The 16,195-nt window shown below is 53.0% G+C and overlaps 7 protein-coding genes across 7 annotated transcripts; 5 read left to right on the top strand and 2 right to left on the bottom strand.

Moving 5' to 3' along the window:
* Positions 1 to 154: 154 nt before the first annotated feature.
* Positions 155 to 2,927, top strand: PG985_014958 (uncharacterized protein; the record flags this gene model as incomplete). Its single annotated transcript, XM_066834724.1, has 6 exons — positions 155 to 564; positions 622 to 1,280; positions 1,326 to 1,732; positions 1,795 to 1,895; positions 1,951 to 2,119; positions 2,187 to 2,927. 6 exons carry the CDS (start codon positions 155 to 157, stop codon positions 2,925 to 2,927), a joined length of 2,487 nt encoding a protein of 828 aa, XP_066677334.1.
* A 110-nt stretch (positions 2,928 to 3,037) lies between these two features.
* PG985_014957 (uncharacterized protein) lies at positions 3,038 to 4,978 on the bottom strand (the record flags this gene model as incomplete). Its single annotated transcript, XM_066834723.1, has 3 exons — positions 3,038 to 4,016; positions 4,102 to 4,496; positions 4,583 to 4,978. The coding sequence occupies 3 exons, from the start codon at positions 4,976 to 4,978 to the stop codon at positions 3,038 to 3,040; spliced, it is 1,770 nt and encodes a 589-aa protein (XP_066677333.1).
* A 374-nt stretch (positions 4,979 to 5,352) lies between these two features.
* Positions 5,353 to 6,924, top strand: PG985_014956 (uncharacterized protein; the record flags this gene model as incomplete). The annotated part of the gene is made up of 3 exons (XM_066834722.1): positions 5,353 to 5,722; positions 5,811 to 6,861; positions 6,906 to 6,924. The coding sequence occupies 3 exons, from the start codon at positions 5,353 to 5,355 to the stop codon at positions 6,922 to 6,924; spliced, it is 1,440 nt and encodes a 479-aa protein (XP_066677332.1).
* Positions 6,925 to 8,909: 1,985 nt separating this feature from the next.
* On the top strand, positions 8,910 to 9,674 carry PG985_014955 (uncharacterized protein; the record flags this gene model as incomplete). The annotated part of the gene is made up of 1 exon (XM_066834721.1): positions 8,910 to 9,674. One exon carries the CDS (start codon positions 8,910 to 8,912, stop codon positions 9,672 to 9,674), a length of 765 nt encoding a protein of 254 aa, XP_066677331.1.
* Positions 9,675 to 10,106: 432 nt separating this feature from the next.
* On the top strand, positions 10,107 to 11,948 carry PG985_014954 (uncharacterized protein; the record flags this gene model as incomplete). The annotated part of the gene is made up of 1 exon (XM_066834720.1): positions 10,107 to 11,948. One exon carries the CDS (start codon positions 10,107 to 10,109, stop codon positions 11,946 to 11,948), a length of 1,842 nt encoding a protein of 613 aa, XP_066677330.1.
* Positions 11,949 to 12,317: 369 nt separating this feature from the next.
* PG985_014953 (acyl-CoA thioesterase II) lies at positions 12,318 to 13,308 on the bottom strand (the record flags this gene model as incomplete). The annotated part of the gene is made up of 2 exons (XM_066834719.1): positions 12,318 to 13,167; positions 13,226 to 13,308. 2 exons carry the CDS (start codon positions 13,306 to 13,308, stop codon positions 12,318 to 12,320), a joined length of 933 nt encoding a protein of 310 aa, XP_066677329.1.
* Positions 13,309 to 14,186: 878 nt separating this feature from the next.
* On the top strand, positions 14,187 to 16,067 carry PG985_014952 (major facilitator superfamily protein; the record flags this gene model as incomplete). The annotated part of the gene is made up of 3 exons (XM_066834718.1): positions 14,187 to 14,249; positions 14,303 to 14,961; positions 15,128 to 16,067. The coding sequence occupies 3 exons, from the start codon at positions 14,187 to 14,189 to the stop codon at positions 16,065 to 16,067; spliced, it is 1,662 nt and encodes a 553-aa protein (XP_066677328.1).
* Positions 16,068 to 16,195: the final 128 nt, after the last annotated feature.

Genomic DNA, 16,195 nt, shown 5'->3' with positions numbered 1-16,195 from the left:
CACCAGAGCCTGATCCCGAGTTTTGTCCAGGATCTGATGCTCCCAAGTATTTGAGAGTTATCACGTCTTTTTCCGGCATATTTGAAATACATCATCCACAAACCCCGTTACAAGAAACCCCTTATTGGTTCACGGTGAGACACAGGTACTCAAGATGGCCGAGGCTCTCGGCCTAGGCGCCAACGTCGTTTCCTTCGTCGTGGTAGCCGCCCAACTTGCAAAGAAGACTTACGAGACATTCTCGGCAATTAAGGATGGGCCGGAGATCGTCAGAAGAGTGGCCAGTCAGATCAACCAAGTGTACTGGATCCTGGAGGGCCTGAGGAACAATAAGGCCGCCCTCGATGACCCTGCTCTCGCTGGACACTTGCAAGTCTGCTTTAACGAAATGAGCTCCGCAGCAGTGCTGGTCGAGAAACTGCAGCTGTCCCCGGCGGAGCGCCGCGGTGGGCGCTTATGGAAGAGACTGCGAACATTCTTGGGAGAAAAAGACCTGGAGAGGTTGAATCAGCAACTAATAGGGGTTGCATCAAGTCTCAACTTGAGAATGCAAGGCGCTTCCATGTGAGTTACGCACGCCATGAGCAGATTCGAAATAGGCCACTCAACATACTCTACCAGCACCTTAGCGTATGATCTAAAGAGCGATTTCAGAATGTTCAGCAAGCAGATTGAAACTTTGAACCAGTCAGTTCAAACGCGAATGCTTTCAGGTGCCTCTAGATGTGCTGGATTTGATAATTCCGTTCTCCGGGAGATGGGAGGGCACTCTGAGAGGCTCGACACAAGACTCGTCTCAGTTCATGACGACATACTCAATCTCCAAAGTGTCTCGAAGACCAAGGGAGATGAGATGCTGGGCCTGCTAACCCAGGTGAAAGATCTCTTAGTGGATGCAAGGCGGCGTGGAAACAAGTCACAAGACATCATCTTGGATGGAGCAAGGTCTTGTAGCGTTCAGGACGGAGCCTCAAGGTTTCCCAAAAATGTCGATCCTGGAACTGAGATAGAACTCAGTGTGAGACGGCTGTGCGGACTCATCACACATGAGAAGAGTATCAACACTTATTGCCAGGATAACGTAAATGGAGAAATCTGCGATTGGATCATTGACGATCTCCAGGTCATATTGAAGCACACAGCGGAACAGGAACGAGGTTCTACTCATTTGGACTTCGAGTCTGTGTCTCGTGGTCAAATGACTGCCCGGGATATCAAGTCCACTTTGAGGCGTTTCCAACGCGCGTTTGGACAACAGAGGCTGCAAATCAACCGTCGGGGTCAGTGTATATCCAGCCTCTTGGTGTCCAACTAACACCATATAGCCAACAGACAACGGACCATACCTGGCATTACATCGGAGACATCGCACTCTTACGGTAAAGTTAACGTTGGTATCGGGACCATTACTCTGATGCTTGAAGAAAGACATCGTCGATTTAATGCATCAGGGTCTTTCAAAGGCGGCTTCACCGACTACGTAATGGGGGTGACGTTCCTGCCTGCCGATCCACAGCAATTCCATATGATCGTCGCCAAGACCATTCAAGAGGAGTGTAGACTGGGGGGTATCACTTCCATATCTTCATTGGCTGTGAACCACGTCATCCCCAGTCACTCACGGGTGTTTCAAGTTGTGGAGCGTGGGCTGTTAGGGGAGCTGAAAGAAATGCTCGTTACTGGCAAGGCTTCTCTGCGAGATCACGATGAGCATGGCGCTTCGTTGCTCTTCGTGCGTATAGCAGCTACCCCGAGCTACAACTACGCAACCGTTTGCTAAGACATCTTCTACAGTTTTCGATGGAACAGCCTGAGATCTGTAAGTTTCTTATCGAAGAGGGTCTGGATGTAGACCACGTGGGCAGGTTTAAGGAAGTTTTTCACTATCATGATCGGTAGGGACGCATGCATCGTAGCGCGTTTCATCCCCAATGACTAACCGGAACACAGGTGCGCCCTGCAGACGATAAGCCACGATGCAAATTGGTACCAGAAGTCCTTGGAGCCTCGCCAAGCCTGCCGACGCTTGATCCTAGAGGCAGGTGCTGACCCGACACTTTCCCCCGATTGGGAGTCTGTTGGCTCGTATTTCTATGATGCCACCTGCTTTGGCACTCCGGTATGTCATATTATGCACCCTTAACGAAACGATCCAGTGCGACGAGCCTAATCTGCCCAACTCCTAGGAGAGTATAATGCTGGCTTTTGATGCAACATTAACTGGCCACTTCGGCACGATCAATACGCGCTTCCCCGATGGTAACACGCCACTTCTAGCACACTGCAGAGGCGAAGGGGGTGGCTTTCATGTGGAGCAACTAAAGACCCTGATACAACGAGGCGCGGATATCACTGCTCGCGGTCAGGGCGGACGTACTTGCTTACACTTCTGCATATACAACTTGCAGTTCTATGTTGCACAAGAGATCGAAGCGATTCGATATCTCATCAAGCAAGGGGCCGACCCAAAGGCGGTTGATGATGAAGGTCTTTCTGTCTCCACATATGCTTATAAGCGCCTATGTTTTACAGGTAGTCTGTTGGGACACTCAAGCTATGCTGGAGATCTTTGGGACGCGGTCCTTCAGAGCTGTGGCTACGACATTGGCGACTTTCGCTGTGGCCATAGCCAGAGGAAAGCACGCTATGTGGATTTGTCCGATGGTGTCGGTAGGACGCTGAACTACGGACGAAGCGATTTTGAGGGCCTTTGGCGGGGGAGGGAACGACTCTGTCCCTATTGGGATGACCAACCTTGGCCCCGCGCTCTCGAACTGAATGCCGCTCAGTCTTGCCCACGTTGCGGCGGCATCTGCTTGGACAGCGACGAAGAATCAGACAGTGAGGATGATTCGCACAGTGAGACAGACCCCACGGAAGGAGGAGGAGCACTCTTGGCAAACAAGTGTGCCGGTGAAGTCGTTTAGCTTATTATGTCACCCCTTTCGACTACCTATCGTATAATCAGCACGTGGATTAAGCTGTCAATCATTCTATCTAGCCAAACTATGCTCACTCATTATTTCTACAACCTCCCTTATCTATCTTGTTCAAATATGCTTAGGCTCTTAATCATCCTGGTAAGCTCGCATACGATGGACTCATACACGGCCTGCTGCAGGCGAGGGCTTGCTAGGTTGTCCCCGTATCCAAAGTCGCAATCCAGGCACTTCTTAGTGAGCTGCTGGTACTTGGGGCCGAGGGCTGATGCCTGGGACGAAAGTTTGCGCACTTCCAGCACTTTGTCGGGTGATGTGGCACTGGACCAGGTCCCTATCTGGAGGAGGACAGTGCCCAAACTCCAAAGGGTTACGTTGCGGATCCCATACTTCAGTCTTGCGTCCTCAAACACGCCGCTGAGGTCTTGTGGCTCAGGGGCACACTGCATCTCGACATCATTATCGTCGCCCGCGAGTGATGGATCCAGTGCTGACCGGCTTGGGTCTCTGAAGTCGTAATCAACGTGCAACGTATCCAAGCTGGAGTCGAGACTATCCTGTAGCATAAAATACGAGAAGTCGCGCAACCCAAAATAAGACTTCAGCCACTGCGTCGAGTGAAACTTCAGAACAGCAGTCACCACGTTACGCGCGAGCTTGAGCTGGCCGATGAACGTAAGCGCTCGCTCCATTGACAAGTCCAAGGCTTGTTCCAGTGACTTTGGATTTTCTGTATAGAGGTCCTGTTCACTGTGACTCAAATGGATTGAATGCCTGAAAGCTTCGTGCTGGGGAGGTGTGTCGATGAATCCAAGGAATCTAGAGTCGTCCTGATTGCCATGGCTGGCCAATCTCCCACGAACCAAGGCTGTGCATATCCCGGTTTCTGCTAGATTCTGTGGAATCACTTCCGCCGTCGGGGATGGCTCTGGCGGAGAAGGGGGCCTGTGGGTGTCGGCGAAGTGCACCCGCCGCCGCTTCCGTTGAACATTATCAGGGTCTGGCGGAGATGGAGGGCGGGCGTTGATCCAATCAAGCACTTGAGACCGGATTTTCAACTTGAACCAACCCGAAGCGCTGAATGCAGTTAAATGAGTGAGTAAAGCACATGATATCACTTTTTTTTGGGGGGGGGGGAATAAATAAGGAAAGGGTGACCCACGTTGTTGATCCTTTATGACCAAAACACATAATGGCCATACTCATGTCGGCAGTGTTGTTGACCAGGACTTTGGCATTGATAAACAGTCGGGCGCTGTGTTCCGACCCCGCCCCGCACGCTTCGGGCTGCTGTAGCCAGGCAGTCGCTAGCGCTAGGTGCAGCGCTTTGGAACTTCTTCGTACAGCGCCATATTCCTCATATTCGTCATCGATGTATTCTTGAACTTGAACTGCTTGTTTAGCAGGTTTGTGCAATTCTTTGGATTGGTCTCGCAACAGCCGCATATCGTTGTTCAAGTTTCGCAGCTGTGTGATCTTCTCTTCAAGGGCTGTTTTATTCAATGCAACCTTGATCCGCTTCCGCAGCCGTCGCACCGTATCTCTTAGCGGTTCTCCCTACACGATTGAGGCGCGATATGAGCATGTGCCTCCAATATTCTGTAGGTACCGGGCAAATCTTTTGATTACTGCGGTCTACTTACCTTCTGTCGCTGAGACTCGATGTCGCCGAAGGGACAGAGCTCTTGTTGCAATTCAGCTACTGCGTCACTGATATCGTCGACGGTTTCGAGGTACGTCTCGTAGCTATCGCCCAAGTCCGTTTTAAGTGTGTCTTCGAGAATCTGACACGACCACTTCGGATGGTTTGCAGTTACCAGCATCTGTTTGACCGTCTCGCTGTCATCAATTCCTGATCGAACAAGAAGATGCAACTCGTGGTAGAAGAATCGCTTCTGGCATTCGACGCGCCTGTATATTCGCCGGACTTCGCGTGAGTAGTGGCGGAACGTCTTCAGCTTCTTGTGCAGAGAGATGTACGCCTTGACGGCGGCCCCCGCCAGAGGAAGGACTGCGAGAGTGAGAGACACTGGCTCCATAATGCTTTGAAGTATGTTTATCGGCGGGAGAGAGACGGACAGCCAGAGGTGATGGATATAATTAGTCGTAAATGGGGGTGCCATCTAACTAGAAGAAACTAATATCACGAATGTATCCCAGTGACCCCTCTTCTGTTCTGCATCTGGCTGATGCACTAGGAACGCCATTTTCACATTCTCTGCTAGGTCGGGCGATACTAACGCATGTAGTGCAGCCACACTGGCATACCGGTCGGGCGACGCTGATGCATGTAATTAATACGGTCAGGCTGAATCGATGATCAGGCTGGGCTGGCTCTGGAAATACTCCCAAATTCTTTTTTCTCCGGCTGCTACCGTAAGACCTGATCCAGTTCTTCTCAAATTTGCCAAACATGACGGAACTCGAAGAAAAAGGTCGTAGCAAGGCCGACTCCCATATTCAACAATTGATGCAGACGTCTCAGCAGTTCGAGGCACTCGGAGAGCCGAACATACCACACAACAACAATAGCCTGGCCCAGCTTTGTACCAGCGTTGTTGAGCTTTTCGTTCGGCTCGTTAGGATCGCGCGAAGTAGCAACGATCTCAACATTGCCAGACCGGATAGTATAAGCCTTGAACGGAGCGCATCGCGTCTCAAGCTTTGGTCGGATGGGCATGGCGTTGCCAGTGGCGATCTTAATCATGTGTTCGACTCTTCTTCGACAGTACGGCAAACGACCACAAGAGCCCTCTCAAGTATTGCCGAAACACTCATTGCAAGTACGTTGTAGGCTTGATCACACGCTCCAAACTTCCGTTCCTGTGTTGCCGGTGCAAATTGCTCATAATTGGCTGACGGTGAGCACAGGGCTAATACCAGAGCTGACCGGCAAGACGATCGAATACTGCGATCAAGCAATCTATAACCTTGCTCTAGAGGTCCAACATATCGTGTCGAACGCCGAAATCGAGGACGTCGAGTCGATCAATACCAGCGACAGCTCCCGCTTCTCCGAAGATGGACTTTACGAAATCACAGAGGATCTGCACACTGATACAATGTATCTGGTAGATCTAGATCCTCTGCTGGCAGATCCCGTGCTCGATTCGATCACAGAACTAGCAGCTCCACACGATGTCTCAACTGAATGGAGTCCTTTCCAGCAATTCTGTGACATGGTTAGAACCCGCTATCCGGAAGCCGACAAGGCACTTGTGTCCAAATTGGGTATGATCAATTACGAACGATATATCAGGTGTCAACAAGAACGAGAATCCAGAGAGCTCTGTACTTCCAGCGATGGAGACGAAGTCACGTTACCTCCCGAGGGTTCCAAGTTCCACGACTCGGGCATCGGGTCTAGCCTCCCACCTGCATCGTCCTATGCACAGACAGTCATGTCCTATGGAGGCGGGAGTGGTGGTTCCGTACGCGTCCCTCCATTATCAGCTGAAGCGAAATCTGGCCAGCCCTTCCAATGCCTCGCCTGTGGTCAAACCATTAAAGCAAGGCAAAACTCGGAATGGAAGAAACATCTCTATGCAGATCTTTGTCCGTGGGTGTGTGTTGATCTATCTTGTGCCCAAGGCAACTTTTACTTCGCATCCCGCGACGACTGGATTCACCATTTGACGACCGAGCATCGCTTGGGGCCAGATTGGGCATCGTTCAGATGCCCCTTGTGCATCAGTGAAACCGGTAATGGCAAATTGGCAATTATCGGACACATTGCTTCCCACCTTGAGGAGATATCTCTAGCGGCCATCCCGCCTGACTTCGAAGACGATGAAAGTGTATCTGACGAGTCATCACAAACTACATCCGAGTCCAAAGCGGCACACGAGGGGGTCTCTCATGATTCCAACTTCGATCTTCTTTACAACTACACCCAGGCCTCTCAGTTACCTACACCCTCGTTGTATGAGGCTCAACAGAACCGCTCATATAGTTGCACAGTTACAGATTGTGGAAGATGTTTTAAAAGACCGAATGACTTGAAGCGGCATCTTGTCCATGTCCACAGAGGGATGGATATGGTGTGGAACAGGTTCATGTGCGTGTGCGGATATACCAACGTGCGTAAAGATAATTATCTACGGCACCACCACGGGGTAAGGGGTCAACGTTCACAATGTCCAAGGGTTACAGGACAAGGGTCTTCCGAGTCCCTCTTCATGTGCTATTGTTCAGCCAGCGACTCTTCTGTATCGGCGCACCTACGACACGTCACAGGTTGCACCTTTGGACATTATGGTCCTCCCGGTAGACCTCGACGTCGCCCAGATGCACTTCCAGACAGTTCGGGAACTTCAGGCACTAAAATGGGTTGAGATCTTGAACAGGTGCTTATCATTGCGTGATAAGACATCTGATAATGAGAGCATGGTTTCTTAGGACCTATTTCAACGTCTATGGGCTTTTCGGCTGTCTTCATGTAGATTTCGTTATCATAAGGCAAGTAGAATTCTACATAGTACTAGTCATGTACTTCCACTCACAGCAACATCCGACCCTTTGGTCAACACAGTAGCTAGCTACACGGACCTCATAGTAGACCCCAGCAGCTGCTGGAACGGGCAGCTCAAACCAGACTACTTGAACTTCCAGATTCCCGTTCGAGTCCAAGTTATACTATCTGATAAGTATTTAGAAATTGAGGGGCCACTGAACTCCAATTTGTGGATTATCATCAAAAGGGTAGTCTTAAACGCCAGATTGTGTTTCTTATTGATGATATTTTTGGGTGTTGTTAAGAATAACATGTAGGTGTACTCGGCCAGAGACTCCATGGTCGTGACGCTTTGGATCCAGGGTTGAGTCAACAGTCGCGGTGGATGGTCTCTCTAGTCCAGGGCAACAGGGTAGTTGGCTTCGTTATCCTGCCGCACGTCTTTCGGTGGCACCGACGGGGCTGGAATCATGACAATGCCACGTCAGATTGTGATCGGGGACTGAAAGGAAGATGGTACAAATTATGGGGACTGGAGGAAGTTATGGGGGCCTCGATTTGCCTGACGACAGACATAAAAAGTAGTCGACTAGAAGAACAACCCGTCAAGGTGAAAGATCAGGCGTTTATTTGGAAGCTCTATGTTTGAAGCAGAGGCCAAAGGGTTTGCCGGGGTTGGGTTTGTTGCGAGGCTCAAGCTTTGGCTAAGATGCGAAAAATGCAGAACGATTGGCATTGTAGGCTAGCAGAGTACCGGTCAGTATGTACCACCGCATTCTTCTGCAATGTCACGCAAGCCACAGTGAATAGCTACAAATCGGACCGGCCGGAGGTCAACTTGCACGGTGCCGGGACTAAGGCTCCGTAAATCGGGGCGGGGCAACATGCATCAGATGAAGCAGCATGTCCGGCGTGCTTGTTGTCAACCCAGATTACCCCCCGGCTACCCTATCTCTACAGCTGCAACTGGTCCCATCTTCCGGCTAAGTGAAGTTTCGAGTTGCCCAGAAAGCCAAATGAGAGTTTCACTGTGATTATACATATTGGTTCCACGGTTCAACGGGGTCTGTGTTCATTCTACACAGTGAGGCCACCCCACGACATGGATACCGCATCACACCGGCGATCTGGGTTATTCGTCTTACATCGCCTCTTGTGCAATAGAATATGCCCTTTCGTTCTTGATTTCATGTTCATCTTGATACCCGGCCAGTCCAGCAGAACCATAAGAAGCCGTCATGGTAATCGTCTTGATACTCCTGCAAACGCCAATATTACCACGGATTGGCAAAAGCTTAATGGCACTGGTCATTGATAGGGGACGAAATGGTACCTTTCTCCGATGAAGATGAAGGGGCACTGAGTTTCTTCGTGTAAAATTTATATTTTTATCATGTTGTACTTTCTCCCTCCCACATCTGTTTCCACGCAAATGTTGACTACCACGGCAACATCCCTTTTCTCTTACCATTCTCCTATAGCGGCGCACGTCCCCAGCTCTTTGCACTCAACCCGCCATGGCTTCTACCATTAGTCACACGGACAAGACAATACTCCATCTCCCCCCAGAGATTCGCAACCAGATATGGGGCCTCGTCGTTAAACGCGAAAAGCTCGTCCACTTCCGAATTCCCTCGGTCACCAACGCTCAAGCTCACAGCAAAGTGGCCAAATACCAGCTGAACAACGAGGCCGCATTCACCAGCTTTGTCCGCTCGCTCGACATCACCAATCCTGACAGCCTTGCCTCGACTAGCAATGCCATACTTGCGGTCAACCATCAAGTGCATGCCGAGGCCCTGGCGGTCTTCTTCTCTATCAACAAGTTCCTCATCACCGATAGGGGCGACGGGTGGCGCTTGCTAGTAAGCCTCAGCCACCGCCTGGTGGATCTGCAACTCGGCCCAGTGATCTGCTGGCTCGATAATCGTCAAACGGCCTGCCGGTGGGAGTTGCTGCTCCATCTCCTGAAATTCAGGACGGAGTACCATGCGGGGCCTAGGAAGCCGCTCAAGTTGTATTTTGAGACGCCGAAGACCCCTGACGAGATGCAGACATGGGAGCAAGAGTTTTGTATCAAAAAAGCCGTCAAGTTCCGGGTGGCTACGGAGGATGATGGAGAACGCTTCCATTTCCGTGAAGTACCTACCACGCCGCTGGGCAAGCTGGTACAAATGGGACCTCGTGAAGGAGAAGGCGGGCTCTCTCTGGTCCAGTTCGCGTCTTGTTTGTTTCACACAGAAATCGGGTTCTTCGATACGTTGGCTCATATTCCCCACTAGTATGAAGTCAGGCGGCCCAGTGACGACAAGGGAATCGACAGTCGCCTGGCCACGCATATATATCTTCAATAGCACGATATAATCATATGAAATTGAATTTTAGTTGCATATGACTACCTCCCTGACTGGTTGGAAAGAAGCTGTTGTTTGAACGGAGGCGCACACAAGTCCAGTTGTCCAAGCTCTACCTGCTTAATTACTTACTTACACAGCGATGGATCAAACTCAAGGTGGCAACCAAGACATAGTAGGTGCATTCAATTTAGGTGCATTCAATTGAGGTAGGTACTTGTGAACCTGACAAGCAGCACCAAACCTGGCAAACGAAATCTTTTGCTTTTGGATTTAATTGCCCGCTCCAACACTTGGTCAGGATTCATTTTCGCGTGAAAGCCCGCGTGTCGTTGAAACCTACGCCATTCACGACCAAAGATGTCTACCAACACCCTCATCGACACCGACCGCCGCCGCCTTCGCTTGGAATGGCCCATGCTCCAAGATGCGGGACGAAACGATCTCTCGGGCGTTCATGTTGCTCTCGTCGTCATCCGGCACATTTACTCGTTCCTCGAGGATCTCCCCGACCCCGCGACCGAGACGTCGCCAGTACTCCAAGCGGCGCGCATGTTGTTCGACAAGGATGATCGCGACTCGTACTACAAGGCCCTGTATCTCAAGAGCAAAGCAATCGCCGAGCTGTTGGCGGCCCCAGATACGCCTGCTGTCGAGATTTTCGGCTCCAAGCTCCTGTCCGACAATCTGTGGTCCCGTGAAGTCTTCCACCTTCGGCAAACAGTTGGTTTCATTCGAACCATCGACCGTGACCATCCCAGGGAGTGGCAGAGTGCTGAGCCCACCAGTCTCTCGCAAATAATCTGCGAGAGCCTGATACAATACAGCGGCGAAACCAGTCTTTCGGAGTGCGTGAACAACCAGTTTGGCGTATTCACGCTACCCGACACAAATCAGGAATGGCTCCGCAGGGCACGACTGGAGCTTTTCATCAGAGTCCATTACAAGCCCGAAAAGGGCAAGTCCCGCAGCTTTCAGGACCTTCGGAAGTTCACGACGACCGTGATTTCAGTGACTTTCCCAGACCCAACGACCCGCGTCAGCCGCTGGGTCAAGGTGTCGAAGACCTACAACATCATCGCGGCGGTCCGTTTGAGGAAGCCCGGCTCTGGCGAAAAAGACATTGTTCGCACCTACAACGACATCGGGATCTACCTTCAGCCTCCCAAGGACGCCGCATCCATTCTCGACGACACAGTGCGCGTTGGCGAGGACGACCACGAATGGATGCTGTTCTACGCCAAGTCCGGCGATGCGGGACCCTGCCTCGTCCCCGAGGAACGGTTCAAAGAGGTCATAACCCTGGCCCCGGCTACTGCCCGCAACCTCAACCGCCTGAAATCCGGCTGGATGGGCACGGGAGACCGCACGGCCATGTTCCCGAAGGAGCCCTCTTTGGTCAACCCAAGCGACTCGACCGCTTCATCGGAGAATGCCGCCTCGCCAGCAACCACTGGCTCAACGGCACCCGCCATCCCGGCCCATCCTACCCCTCAAACGACCGAGCAAACGACCGAGCGACAGGTTCGAAACCCGCCGGCACCACAGCCAAGTAACTTCCGACCCCCTGCGTCCCAACAGGATATGCCACAGTCAACTCGAGCGACAGAACCAAGGATCAAGTTCGAGGACGCTGTGGATAACCCGTTCCTCCAGCCCGCCAGGCCGCCATTTCTTTCACGACAGCGGCAGGGTTTGGACCGAACCGCGGGGATTCTGAACGTTGCTCCTGCTCCGACCGCGTCGGCAATAGGCTATGCTTATGATCTGATCCCCTTGGACCGTTTGCGGGAGCTCAACGACGAAAACCCGTTTCTTCCACGCGCGACACGGTGGACTAAGGGCAAGCGCCCAGATGCAACGTTTCCTGGCATTGGGCTCAAAGTCAAGTCAGCCGGGACCGCCGAGGCGTCGTCCGTAAGCTCCCCCTTGTCACAGAATAACGCCATACAACCCAACACCGCCGTCCGGGGACAGGATAGACCAGGTGAGTCGTCGTCAACTGGTTCTAGACTGGGCGCTACCGCCCAGTCGATGCCGGAACACATGCGGCGGTACCAGGACTTTCTGTACTGGCATCAGCAATGGCAAGCTTGGTACCAAAGCCCGGCGACTCAGGAGTGGTTGAAAACGCCTCAAGGTGTAGCATGGCAGCAGTCCGCACGACAACAGGGGCAGCCTCCTGATGCGCAGTTGTCGTAGGCTCATTGAGGTCAAACTGTCTAGTCTAGACAGTGTGAGTTGCCTGCTGCTACGCCAGCAGTGGAGTCCCAGTCCCTGGCTCTGAGCCACTGTTCCATGGTATCACTCCCGGGAGAGCAGGGCAGAAAGGATGCGAAACGACATGATCATGGAAATGGAAGAACGCTTTGTACGCTGATGCATCCAGGTTGTAGGGCATATTTACATCCGACAGACATAGCTGTATGATATGTATGAGTACAATGACTTTTCCGCCTGATCCTCAGATTCTAGAAATGAGCGTAATTGATAGTAATTTATGTTTCTCAGCAACGCAATCGTACTGAAAGTTCACGCCGAAATAGTACAGGTGCACAGCTAGGAAAATCCTTACAACATAGACTCTGAGCGGCTGACAACCGCATCCTGTGTGCAGGACATCAGCAGCTCACCCGTCTCGTAATTCCAGAAACGCTGATCGGCACTGACCCGCCCGTTTGCCCACCACGACACACCACTGTCACATACCATCCACTCGTCGACCTTAGCCGTAGGGACGTAAAACGAAATGCGGCTGTTCAGGCTGACCGTCATAGCTAGGCGTCTCCATTCTTTAGGCACCGAATCCCAGTTGGCGAACACGGACAGCTCGAAAAGCGATTGGTCGGACAGAAGAGCCAGTGATGCGGTGTTAACTGCAGCGGAGAGTGTCAAGGGCGTGGTTGCAGTGGCCCGGACGTATCCATGGGCGCGGGCTTGTGAGGGATCGCATCCAGATTTGAAAGGGATTAGTCGCGAATCGAACGGGTCTTCGACCTTCATGCCTAGTTGTGACAGCTTCTGCCCATCTCCGATCTGGAAGTGCATCTGCTCGAAGCCCTGTCTTGATAGGTCATTGGGGGAAAATCCTCCGATGTCCGGAATAGGGTCCGCAAATGTTGGGTTGTTGTTGGTTCCACCTTCCACTGTGCGGGGCCGCTTCTGAAAGGCCATGATCGACATAAAGAGACAGGGGCCGCCTTGGGTGACTCGGACAATGCGGGTGCAGTAATTGCGCCCGTCGGCAATACGTTCGACATAGTAGGTAGCCGCTTGCTTCGCCTTGACGGGGCGCAGAAAGGACAATTGCGACGAGTACAGGTCGAACCCGCTTGGTACCGTGGAGCTGGCTGCAGACACGGCCTGGCCAATGACTGAACCGCCGAATGCCCCGTCCCCAACAGGTTGCTGGATAAGGGGTCTAATTTGTTTCATCAGTGTGTAAGCGGCAGCGAGGACGAAAGGAATTGGTGTCATACCCTTCGTTGACAAACGTGTCAGGTGCCGACCCAGGCAGCTGAGCGACAGAGACGAGCGCCTCCAGTAGCGATGATGGCGCCATTGGGTAAACTGATAATTTTGACGTTGGACCGCTCCAAAATAAGGAGATGGGCGGAGTTGGGAATGGTCATGCAAGTTAGAAGGAGGTTGTATGCCTCAAGCACGTGATGCAGCATCAGATGGCTGAACAGTTTTCCCACCCACTCCTGATCCTTGTCGATGTTACCCCGGGGCATGGATACGGTACAAACGTGGTGAACATGCGATTATGAGGCCATTGGCAGGTATATATGGGTGCTCCCACGTTGAAATATTACCGTTTGGTTCCGAGGCTTTGGTAACACAGGCTTGGGCCAATCATGTTTGCCGTGATTCAAGACCACCTTTGCATCGATTGCCAAGTGATATACATCGCATAGCCCAGCAACATGGGTGCATCACTTCAAACTAAGTTGGAGCTTAATTTGATGTCGGCTGTAAGTAAATGGCATGCTTCCAAGCTGTATGATTCCCAGACCGTTCTTTTTGGAAGAAAAAAAGAGGCATGGCAGCCAGGAGGTGCGCTCTGGTCTCTGGACTGCGGTCTTACATGAACGTAGATACGATTGATTGCTTGCAGCCCTTTCGTGAGGTCCAGCGTAGCAACGTTTCCATTCGGAGGTCTAATTAGGGTACCCGCCCCTTGCGTCCGGACAACCCAACACCATCGACAATGGGGCAACGTTGGGCCGTCGGCTGTTTCAATCCAGCCATGTCGGCGGTGTCGGTGCTAAAACTACCGATGTACGGGCTTATATAAACGATAGAGCATTGGGACACATATATTTCACCTTGGTAGAAACACGCGACCCCTGAATCTACTCTGACACGTCAAGTGAATCTTCATCCCCCAAATCACTTGCAAGAAGTAGTGAGCTCACTAGCCGTCAGAAAAACCCCATGGGGGTGCCTGAACAACCCACAAGCAACACAGCATCTGCCGGTCGTGGATGGCGTTTCTGGGTGAGTATTAAGCTTTCCAAAGGCTTGTGACCCATGTACTGACAACCCGCGAGGCCATCATGACCTCCATGGCCGTAGCGAGCCTCCTAGCCGGCCTAGACGCCACCGCCGTCTCGACCGCCATGCCCTCGATGATCCACGACCTCGGCACCAGCCAGGGCTACCCCTGGATCGCCAACGCCTACCTGCTGACCAGCACCGCCTTCACCCCCCTCTTCGGCCAGACCGCCGACCTCTTCGGCCGTCGCGCCCTGACCGTCGCCGTCCTCGTCGTGTTCGCGGCCAGGTCCGCGATCGCCGCGCCCGCCCCCACGCTGGGCGTGCTGGTCCTCGGCTGCGCCGTCCAGGGCGTCGGCTGCGGCGGCCTCAACGCGCTCGTGGAGATGGTCGTCTGCGATCTGGTGCCGCTGCGCGAGCGGGGCCGGTTCATGGGCTTCGTCTTCGCGGTGTACGCCGTGTCCACTACCGTCGGGCCCCTGGTCGGCGGGGCGCTGGCGACCTACGCGACGTGGCGGTGGATATTCTACTTGAATCTGCCTTTGGCCGGGCTGACGCTGGCTATGGTGCTCTTGTCACTTGGTGCGTTGCCACAAGGGTCGGGTGTGTCTACTAGTTCGCTCAGGAGAGTCGACTGGGCGGGCAACTGTTTGTTGGTTGCTGCCGTCACGTCGATCTTACTTGCTCTGACTTGGGGTGGCAGTGAACACCTTTGGTAAGCGACTTTCGGGGTTTATTCCTTCCTGATTTAGTGTTTATTCCACGTTATCCCAGTGTCTCACGAGGGAAGAGGAACCGTTTATTCAAGAAATTTCCATGGTTCCCTCTTGAGACATCCTGTTCCCTCCAAAAGAGTAAATGCTAACGCCGAGAATCGATAGGTCCTCGTGGCGGACTATCCTGCCGCTGGCGCTCGGGCTCGCGGGCCTCGGCCTGTTCCTGGTCCTCCAAACGAGGCTCCCCGAGCCAACGACGCCCCTCCGGCTGTTTGCCAACCGGACCTCGCTTGTTGGTTTTTGGTGCGCCTTCGTACACAACATGCTGGTGTACTGGCTCCTCTTCGTCCCGCCCGTGTATTTCCAGGCCGTTCTCGGGGCCTCTGCCTTCCGGTCGGGCGTGGACATCCTGCCCACTGCGGCCGTCTGTATGCCATTTACCATCCTAAGCGGCGGCGTCATGTCTAAGGTGGGGCGCTACCGACCCCTGCTGGTGCTCGGCTTCGCCTTCTTCCCCATCGCCATAGGACTCTTTACGCGGCTCGACGAGGAGACCTCCACCGGCTACTGGGCGGGAATCCAGATCATCGGCGCCCTGGCCATTGGGATCGTGACGCCCGTGACCTTGCCAACCATCCTTACTCCCCTGCCTGAGTCCGACGTGGCGATCGGCACGGCTACGTGGGCGTTCATGCGCGGGTTCGGCACCATCTGGGGCGCCGCGATTCCCCTGGCCGTCTTCAACTCCCACGCCAACTCGTTGGTGGACGTCCGACTGGCCGGCCACGATCACGCCCGGGCGCTGCTGGCCAACGGAGGGGCGTATACGCTGGCGGCCGGCGGCTCGCTCTATTCCGCGCTGGGCTGCTTGGGCGAGGACGACGCGGGCCTCGAAGGGGTCGTGAAGAGCATCTACGTCGACAGTCTGAGGCTGTGCTGGCAAGTGGGTCTTGCGTTCGCCCTGGTCGGTTTCCTCCTTACTTTCGTGGTCGAGGAGGTGCCGATGCGGACGGAGCTGGAGACGGAGTTTGGGATTGCGGGGGGTCAGGATAAGCCTCGAGGGGGGACGATGTACATGCAGGAGCTATCTGATCTATTCCCTTGAGATTGAAGATACCAATCGCATGTTTGATGGCTTCCTTTCATCCCAGCTATCTTATCGGTAGCTATCGTCTCACTATAGATTGTTTAGGTTATTCCGTGGCCAGCTCTGTTTGTCCCACAATGAACTAT

The sequence above is a fragment of the Apiospora marii genome, assembly GCF_038362585.1.
Source record: "Apiospora marii strain CBS 49790 chromosome Unknown utg000012l_segment0_segment0, whole genome shotgun sequence".
NCBI classification, from domain to species: Eukaryota; Fungi; Ascomycota; class Sordariomycetes; order Amphisphaeriales; family Apiosporaceae; genus Apiospora; species Apiospora marii.
The sequence above is the reverse complement of the archived record's forward strand: the minus strand, read 5'-3'. Positions and strand labels throughout refer to the sequence as shown.